Source organism: Empidonax traillii, unplaced genomic scaffold (genome assembly GCF_003031625.1).
Source record: "Empidonax traillii isolate 1590-97213 ecotype Southwest subspecies unplaced genomic scaffold, ASM303162v1 scaffold1223:size154416, whole genome shotgun sequence".
Taxonomy (NCBI): domain Eukaryota; kingdom Metazoa; phylum Chordata; class Aves; order Passeriformes; family Tyrannidae; genus Empidonax; species Empidonax traillii.
In genome coordinates, this window is record NW_020956416.1 from 137121 (window position 1) to 147245 (window position 10125).

At 49.0% G+C, this 10125-nt stretch overlaps 1 protein-coding gene across 3 annotated transcripts in view; it reads right to left on the minus strand.

Moving 5' to 3' along the window:
• CSMD2 (CUB and Sushi multiple domains 2) overlaps nt 1–10125 on the minus strand; it is a 123663-nt gene that overhangs the window by 109880 nt on the left and 3658 nt on the right. For 2 of the 3 annotated variants that reach the window (XM_027905949.1, XM_027905948.1), the window contains exons 2-5: nt 8504–8581; nt 3408–3495; nt 2189–2313; nt 27–148 (exon numbers count right to left, since the gene is read on the minus strand). In XM_027905949.1, the coding sequence (XP_027761750.1) occupies nt 27–148; nt 2189–2313; nt 3408–3495; nt 8504–8581 (413 nt within the window). The remainder of the gene's footprint in view (nt 1–26; nt 149–2188; nt 2314–3407; nt 3496–8503; nt 8582–10125) is intronic. The other variant, XM_027905951.1, reaches the window with a different exon arrangement.

Genomic DNA, 10125 nt, shown 5'->3' on the forward strand with positions numbered 1-10125 from the left:
CCGGGAAACACGCGGGGCAGACCCACCTTGGCGGGGTTGAGGGCGGTGATGACCCACACGCAGTAGGCGTTGTTGTCGTACTGCACGGGGTAGTTGGGGGACGTGATGACCCCGCTGGGCCCACGCAGGTACATGTCACACATCCTGGCTGGGGACACAGACAGCACGGTGAGGGCTCTGGGTTCAGCAGTTGCTGCTCTGTGCTGTTCCCACGAGGCAAAACTCTCTCCTTTTTTTTTTTTTTTTTCCCACTCAGGCAGCAGAGATGGAGGATTTCTCTGTGGGGCCGTTCCCATCGGACAGATGGACCCCAACAACAACAACAACAACCCACTCCCCACGCTTACTTCATTCATTTCTTTCTGCTCTTTCTGAACCCCTCACAAAAATCTTTTCGCGTTCAGGACAGCGAAACCAACCCCCCGTGGAAGATTCTGGGTGAGATGCAGCTCCTTTTTCATGTCCCCAAAAAAGCCATCTCTCCTTTCTTCTCGCAGATCAAAAAAAAAATTTACTGCATAGCAAGAATTTCTTATGTAATTATTAAGTATTTATTAGGCTGGTTTCGTTCAGACACGACTGCGGGCTCAGAACCAAGATGGCAACTCGGCTTTGCATCTTAAAAACATCTCAGGTAAAAGGAGAAGTTGGAAAGTGCTTAAACAGGGAAATTTTGGCCTGTGGTATCCCTTTGATGCAATATTTAGCTGGAATATTTCACCAGGAAATGTGAAGAGCAGCATCCTGGCTCCGGAGCTGCCTCTGCTCTTGTGATGGGAACCTCAAAAAGTCATTTATTTCCAGTCTCAAAGGAGAAATATTTGCACATGTGGCCACCTGCAAGGCTTTTTTTTTTTTTTTTTCCTCCACCACTCCAAATTGCAGGAAAACAGGGAAAACGATCTCCTGGCCAGGCTGGGACACGGGGAACACGTGGAACATCGAGGAGCAGCTCGGGAAGGAGCCGGGGGCATCTGTCCATGGTGCTAAATCACATCCCTCCTGCCAACCCCGGTGCTGCCCCGTCTGACCTCCACAAAAAAGGGTAAATCCCCATTATTCCCATTTTTAAAGTGGTGTTCCCAGCTCCCAGAGGGAATCTGCTGTAGGTGGGGGAGCTGAAAAAGTCTCCCATCAGTTTGCCCAACGTTTGACCCCTGGGGATAAGAAGTTCCTGCAGCCCAAGGGGGGTTCAAACCAGCTCACTGGGCCCCCTGATTGCCCAACTTGAGAGAAATCCAAAGGGAAAATGGAACAAACTGGAAAAAAAATAATAAAAAAAAAGATATAAAGCTCAAATAAAGAGCAAATGGAAAAACTTTTTAAAGAGGAAAAAAAGCACAACACAAAAGTTAGCAGTTAAAAAAATTATGTTGATTCATAGAGACATAATAACAGAGGCAAATCCTTTCTTATCTCTTGCAAGAGGACACCATAAATTTCCTTTATAGTGTCACATATTTATGCCAAATATCCTCTTACACTGATTCAATTTATTCCAGGCTTGTTTCAAGAATTAGATGGGATTCCAAAGCCTTGAAAAAAATCTGCAGATGAAATTAAAGGAAAAAAAAAAAAAAAAAGAACTGTAAAAAAAAAATACCTATTTATGACTTTAAGAGCTTTAAAGGGATTTCATTAAAAATATTACAAGTTGTTCATTATTAGCATTACAAATATCACATTATTCATGGAACTTTTTGGAGAGGGAATGAAAGCAAAATGGCCAAGGGCAAAATGGGCATTAGTGTGTTTTCTATTGAAAGAAAACTCCTCCACTGGAAGGAAACTCCACTGGCTGATGGCTCATGGCACAGGAGCAATGGGATGATGCTACTGAGGAACCACAGGCCAAAAATCCCACAGGCCAATCCCAAGAGCAGCAAATTCCAATTTAAAAAAAAAAAAAAAAATAAAAATCTCCCTCCATCTCTGCTTTTCCAGATTTTATTCCAGGCTTTCACCTTTCCTCCCCTCTCCTCCTGGGACAGTGGGAGGAGTCCCTGCCCTTGGGACAAGGTGGCCTTTAAGGTCCCCCCCCTCCCCAACCCCAAACCATTCTGGGGTTCCACGACCCTACCCAGGGAGGCCAAACGTGGGGACAGGAGGGGTGATGCCCGAAGGGGGACCCTGAGGGGGTGGGTTTTCTCTTCCACCTCGATAATGCAGCCCAGTTTTGCCTCCTCACCTCTGCAGACGGGCCTGTGGTCGCTCCAGGCCACGATGATGTCGCTGACTCTCTTGCAGGTGATGCTCTTGGAGCCCTGCAGGTCGTAGCCCTCGTTGCAGGAGAACTGGATGCTGGAGCCCAACCTGGAACGGAGCAGGACATCAGCTCCCAGAGCTCCTGCCCCAGCTCTGCCCCACCCCATGCCCAGGGCAGCTCCTGCCCTGCAGGGACAGCAGGGACAGCCCTGGGTGCTGATCTCCACCAGCACATCCCAGCCCTCTCCACCGGGAATGTCATCCCATGTGGGAGCACAGCCCCAGCCACAGCCCCAGGAGGTGACATGCTCAGCATTCCCACGTGAAAAAAAGTGACAAAAATGTTCTTTCTCTGCCTCTGAGAGGTCTGTTCTTTGTTCTGGGGGTTTGGGTCCAGCCCCTTCGCTGTTTCTCAGCCCTAATTCACCCAGGAGACACAATCCAGTCTGAGAATTTACCGTGGGGCATTTAGGACCTCTGGGAATTCCCTCCTCTCCACCCTCACCCACTGGCTGGTTTTTAGGAAAGTTTGGTAGAAGCCTCAGGTTCAACTGAAAGACACTTTTTTTTGTGAGCAAAACAGCCCCCACCAGCAAAAAAATAAGATTAAATATTAATTCCCAATTGCTGACAACAGGCTGGGTCACTCCTGCCCACTGGAAAGGAACATTTGCAACTGGAAGGGAATAACAGCATTGTTTGAAACTTCATAAAAAACAATTATCTTCCCCCACATACCCTCACTGACAAGGAACTGTATCAGCCACCTCAAATTCTCTCAGGGCAGGGCCACGCTGGGGCTGAAGCTGATTTGAAAAGTGATTTTTTTTTTAATTTTTTTTTTTTTATTTGCTGTTCAAGACAAGTTTTCCTGCACTTAACCAGAGGGGGAAACGACAACACACGTGGATTGTACAACCTGGCTAAACACCCGGGTGGTCAGAGGATAAATCCTCGGGGAGATCATCCCAGATGCTCAGGTGGGACACACCTGTGCACGTTTACCCACGTTCATTCCCCTCCTCACTAACGTGGGCAGGATTTTCAGAGAGAACACGTTAGAGGTGGGCAGATGGTCTCTGAAAACAGACTCCAGAACGCCAAGGAGCACAAACATGGCACAGACAGGAGCTTTTGGCAGCATGCAAAAAAAAAAAAACAACCAAAAAAAAAAACCAACCACAGGTGGAAAAGGTTCTTACCTAAAATCGTTGCCTATTCTTTTGCCTCTCTCTGGAATCCCAGGGTCTGGACACATATTATGTCCCTGGGACACACCAACCTGAGTTACTACAAAGCAAAAACAGCACATACAGAGACAGAATAGCAAAGGAAACATTCTTTCATCGACTGTCTTGGTGGATGTGGAGACAAAAATGGCAAAACCGGCAGCTCGAAAACCTGAACGTGTTCCATTTTGTTAGGGGGGGAAAAAAAAAAAACAACAAACCAGCTTTGGAAACCAACACCCTGGAATCATTTCAGCTCAGCTCGTACACCAAAGTGTTTTCTAGGAAATGCCAGCTAGGGACACGGTTTTCCCTCCGTTCCACTACACAAGTACCTCTGAAAAGAGATGGGTTTTGTGGGTTTTTTTCCCCCTCCCCACATTCTGCAAAATTACCCCAATTAAACAGCCCCGCTCCCGAAGCCTGGGATTGAAAAGAGCCACCTGCAACCCCGCCCAGGTGACATCCTGCACCCGACCCAGCGGTGCCAGGGAGAGGAAACAACTCCATGAAAAGGCAGGTGTGTGATACCAGGGGAAAAAAGAAAAAAAAGAAAAAAAAAAAAACAACAAACCAAGCACAGGACAAAAGGCAGAAAGGAGAGGGAAATGCGAGTCGAGGGTTTCAAAGCAAGTCATTTAGTCTGGGTATGGAAAATTTTTATGGAGCAACCTCAGTGTAACCGCCAACGACCATGAAATCTATGGAGTGGTGAGCAGCACTGGAGAAACCTCCCAACTCCACCCCCCACCTCCCCATTCCCAGCCCTGTCCGAGGCGCAGCCAAACGTTCAGGGGTGGGGAAATATCCTGATTCCCACCTGGAATTCCAGCAACTCCCCAAGGGACAAAGAGGGGATTTCGCCCCAGAGCTGGAGAGTTTGATGGGACCGAGGGAAGGGCCCAAGGAAAGCACAGCACCTCTGCTGAGGCAGCCAAGTGGGAATCCCCAATTTCCATCCTGCCTCTGCCTATCCCTGGATCCGAGGGGAGAGCCCCATTCCAGTTCCCAACACGCTGCATTAGCACAGAGCCCCAAAGCCCAGGGGTTGGGGGGATGCAGAGACAAAAGCACGTTCCTCAGGACACACGGGTTGGCTCCAGAGCTGGAGCCCGGCAGGAGATGGAGCACAGGGAACACGGCAGGGGGAGAGGAGGCACGTGGAGAGTCTGCACAGACTGCACAGGGGGGACACACAGAAAGCCAAGACCATCAGATAGGGGAATTATCCAGTGGGGAATTACACCTTGAGTAGCCAGGGACTGCAGCTGGGAGATGGAAGTGTTCCTCCCAGGAGGGACTGGGTTTTTGTCTGCACCCAACTGCTGCTTCTGTGCTGAAAATATTCCAGCTCCCGGCCTCACCCCCAGCACTAACACCTCATCTTGGGCCCTTTAGTTCTGAAAGGGCCTTTTTTTTCCTCCTGCTCTCTCCTCAGGGATTGTTTCCTCTCCTCTGCATGTTTTCATGACCCCACGTGAAGCTCAGAGTGGGGAGCGTGGAAGCAGCACCACCCTCCAAGCTACAAAGCTCTGCTGCCTCCTCTCCCTGAGGATCTGGATATCCCCCAGGGGCCAGAGGAAAGCAGCAGCCCCTGCACTCATCTGAAAACGAAAGGTCAGCTGAGCCAAGGCCTCAGGTGGCACCGACTGTCGTGGGGTTTGTTCATCCTGAGCCCACACACACGAACGTGCCCGCTGTGCACACAGGGAGCTGCAAACCGAGCCAAGCTAACCCTCAGGGTAGGGATGTGGATCACAAGGCCACGTGGGAGTGAAGGAAAACGCCAAGACTCCTCATCTCACTCCTGCACCTTGCCCAGAGTAAACCCCCAACCCTCGAGGAAGCCCCACCTGGAACACGCAAAAACACCCCCCCAGACAGGGCTGCATCCGACTCTGCGTGCTCTTCTTGCACAACAAACCACCTTCCCACAGCAAACTCTTCCCCCCCATGGTCAATAACCCCCCCCATCCCACGTGGGTTACTCTGCACTAGCACGTCCAGTTATTAATTCCCATATCGGATAACCTCCCACTCAGAGCTCTGGGACGACCAGGTTACAGATGACCAGCAAAACCAGGCCCCAGAGGGCAGGCTGTCAGCTGTCAGTCACATTTCTGAAGGCTAAAACCAGCTAAATCTCTTGTTAGCTGGAGATTTATTAATACCTACGGAACACATGTAGATAAAGCAGAGAACAGATAAGATAAAAGCTGAGCAAGGGGGAAAGGGAAGATATCTCCATACCATGGGACTTGGGGAGTTCTCCTTGTTAGTGTGGGGGAAAGAGAAAGAAAAGAAGATGGATTAGATGGCCACTTAACAGAAAGTTTTGTTCTCTGCCTTTTGTTTTAGACACACACACAAACTCAGAGGTCGGAAACCAGATTTGTTATGCTGGGAACTGTCAGTCCCTGTGTCCACCTTCCTCAAGCTCTGACTGATCTGTTCCACTCCCACAGGAACCCTTCAAGGTTACTGGAAAAACCAGTGGATCCCAACAAGTGGGGTGAGCTGTTCCATTTCTGCAGCATAAGCTCCGGGATTCTCTCCCCCAAACCGTGGGACTCGTTTTCCACCCCTTCATTCCCCTCCTGATTTTTTTTCCAACAGCCAGTTCTGATTGTTCTTTTCGCCACAGGAATTTACTCTTAAAAATCTGCTGAAAGAACTGAGAACCTTCCTTTAGTGCTCTGTATCTCCCCCAGTTAATAAAGTTCACCGACAGATTCCTAAAGGACAATTTCTTTACTGAATTTGGGAAGGTAAAGCACGAACTACAAACTAAAGCAGCCCCTAAAGAAGAATTTCCAGAGCCTCAATGTTTCTCAGCATGAGAAGTACAATGAACACAGGTGAGCTCTTCTGCTGGCATGAGGGGTGGAAAGGATTGCAGCAACCAGCTGGTCTGAAAAGGTTAATTCTGATGATCGCCTGAGGCTCCCATTACTCCATGCAAACATCTGGGTGAGGTAATGGGTGACAAAAATCAGCCCAGAAAAGCACAGAACTTTCGCTCCTTCCTCCCACTGTGGGACCTGGAGCATCCCCATCCACACACCAACAGGAACAACCCCCAAAATGCAGCCTAAAACTGAAAACTGCCTCTTCTCTCTCAGTCTCCAGAGCTGTGTTATTCTGCCCCTAAAAGTGATTAAAGCAAGATGTCCAAACAATTTCAGGGATGGTGAACAGTACAAGGCCCTCGATTACCATTCCACAAAGACACATTTGATTGCAGCTGAGCACAGGAAGCACCTCCCCTCAAAATTCCAGAGTTTTATGTGTTTGGTTTTTTTTTTTTTTTTTCCCTGAAATAGCACCAGCATTTGGAGGGGGCAGGAGGCACCAGGGTGCTGGGGAGGACCCTGCTGGGGATGGAGAGGATCTGGGCCACTATCACCATCTCCATCACTGCAGCTTAGCAGCTCTCAGGCTGAGCTGCCTCCCTGCCCTGGGGTTTCATCACCAGCACGGGATTAGCACTGCACAAGATGCTGACCTGGCAGCTCTGGAGCTGCTCGGTGGGGTGAGGATGAGCTGGGACACAGCGGGACATGCTGGGAAGGAGAGTTCATTGCTGTCCCCTGCTCGGCCCCAGCACCACTCCCAGAGCCCACACAGCACCTTAGAAATGGGTAAAAGCCGCTCCAGGGGAGCAGCTGAGCATTCCCAGGAAGGAGAAACGGGAATACTGCATATTCTTAACACCAGAATACTTCTGCCAACTAGAGACTTGAAGCCAGGCTGACATTTATCATCCCCTTCCCCACATTCCCCACGTCCAAGACATCAGACCCCCCCCACTCCAAACACATCCCTCTGTCTCCACACAAAGCCAGTGGTATTTTCCAACTGAATTTCATACTCAGTGAAGTGAACTGAAATGTTTATTACAATTAAATTCTTCTTGGCAAGCATAAATCACCCAGCCAGGAACATCTTGCACACACACAGAGTTTTTTTTTCCTATAAAATGGAATCCACTCTCTCTAAACACACCCCAACGTTTTCTGCTCTGGAGATCTGGAGGAATTTACAGCCTGTTATTATTTACCTTGCTGGGCCTTGCTCCTGAAAAACCCAGAGACTAAAAGCACTCTCATGTGAGCCACTCTCACTGCAGACAGACAGCAAAGCACAAATCCAGCTCATCAGTTCTGAGCTCAGTTTTTTGTATCCAAAATTCAACCCAGTGAAAGGTCCACGTGGTCTGTCTTGGATGGGGGTCATGGACTGTGCAACAACACGAGCAGTTCCACCCTCTCCCCTAAAAACTGGGGGGAAAACAATGCTCCATTTTGCTCCCATTTGAATCCACACAAAACATTCACTCCAGGCAATTCAGATCCCTCCTGTTTCATCTCAGAGTCCCCTTAAGAGCCCAGTGGTCTGTCCAGAGTCACACACGTGAAGAAGCTCCCAGGTTTGGCTTCTGCTTTGAGAAGAACCTGATGGAAAGATGGATGGAGCTAAAAGGATTCACCTCCTGCCAGAGGGAAACACAGCAGGGGCACATTGTGACACACCAGCCCTGAGCACAGCCCCCAAAACAGGGAGACCCAAAAATCAGCGTTTCAAGCCCGGCACTGTAATGACTTTTCTGCAGGGACAACTAAATAAAATTCAAATAGAAAGATCAAGAGACCGCTACCACCTCTGCAGGTTTCCTGAAAGGTCTTTTTGGTGTCGTTCCTCATCCCTACTCCTAATTTTACAGCACCATAAACTCGGTTTTCCAAGTTCTTTACAGCTGGACACTTCCCACACTAAAAGGCGCCCGAAGCCGAGACCCCCAGGCTGTCATTGAGCAGCAGAAATACAGTATATATTCCATATTCATATTCCATACACACACACCAGTCCCCTCCAGGCCACTCTGAGGAGTTAGTAAATGCTTGTGAACAGAGCACTGGGAGGAAGTGATGCAGTAATGGGGAGGGAAGAGAGGGAAGAGCATCACAACTTCTGAGAGTGACGAAGTTTTAGAGATTACTGGAAGTCAAATGAAATGTCCAAGGAGATCATCATAAAGAAGACAGCGAAGGAGGAGCCAAAAAACTTACACACTGATGTCTTCTGGTTGTTGTCCTTGCTGGGCATGAGCTTCACCCCTCTGGACTTGAGTTCCATTTGCTTTTTGACTGCAGGGACAGACGGAAAACAAAAGGAGAGACGAGGAAAAGATTTAGCTGAGCATCAGGGATTAGTTAGAACAAAAATGAAGCAACACTCGTACATCCCCCACCCCCTGCATCCTTCCCTTGTGGCTGAGACAAGTCCCCCTGACCCCCCATCCTTACCCACGGAGAGAACCAGCCCATCTCCCACTTCAAACCGCTCTCCCCGTGTGTTCTTTATCTTGTCAGCTCTTTCATCCCTAAATTAGCATGTTCCTGAGACAAAGCTGTCAGGAAGAATTACCCACGTAACTAACTAACAAGGTTGCTGTTTTTTGGGTTTAAAAACCAGCCTGTTTGGAACATCTGCTCACAGGAGCTTCAGACAGGGAGGAGGTGGCAGCGTCGCTCCTTGAAGCTCACCTGGGGTAGCGCTTTGAGACAGAGGCTGGATGGAGCTTTTCATTCATCATTTGCTTACAGCTTTTTTTTTTTGCTTTTTCTCTTTAAATAAAGCAGAAACGACTTCAAACTCAGCCCTGCCATCAGCTTAAAAAAATTATTCATGAGGGAAACTCAACGTCTTTCCTACCAGCATTGGTATCTCCAGCCTGTTTGGGGGTGGGGGGGGGATGTCTTTTTTTTTAATTTAAGAGGAGAAAACTAATTAACAGCAGGCCACTATCAAAGCAAATCTAACAGTTGTTCCTTTTGACTCCAAATCCACCTGCAAATGCAGCAGGAGGAAAGCTGCAGGTCTCAGGATGCCCCAAAGATCCCCAGATCCCTGCAGGTCACAGGGATGTTTGCAGCCTGACCTCGAGGTTTTTAACAAATCTACCATCGAGGGACCACAGAGGGGACAGGGGGCTACTAAAACTCACATTTTGGGGGCAAAAACCTATTTCTACCTCAACCAGAAGAGTGCCAGGTTATCTTGCAGAACACTGCAGTCCTTTCCAGGCAAGCACAGGGATAACCCAGCCAATAAAACCCAGTCAAGCCCAAGTGTCCAAGGCTAAATGTGAGCTACTGCAGGATGTGCTGCTGTGATTTTACAGCGATTCGCTGCTCTCTGAAGTGCTTTGGGGCACAATCAGTAAGAGAGCGGCATTATAAAAATAATCCCCGTTTTCACACCCTCCACAACTCCCCCCTTTGTGCCTCCCCAGGGAATGTTTGTGCAGTCCCCCCTTGGCACAGCAAACCTGCAGCCTCAGGGGGACAGGCAAACATCCCAACCACTGGTGCCACCTCCTCCCCCAGGGCTGGTGCTGATGCTGTGGGTGGGATAACACAGCCCTGTCCCTCCAAAACCAGCAGCAGTCACTGCCAAGCACAACCCCAAACCCAGAGCCCCCGACTGCATCACCCAGGAAGCATCTTCTGCCCTAATTGCACCGTGTCCCTTCCAGCAGCAGCTGATAAAAGAGGGATCTCTGCCCCCTCTCCTCTTAATCCTCCCTTTTGTTTGCAGCAAGGAGACAACGATGAAAGCAGAGCTTTACAAATGGCTCAATTTAGATTAAACGAGGCACGATCCAGCAGCACTTGCTTCATAATAAATA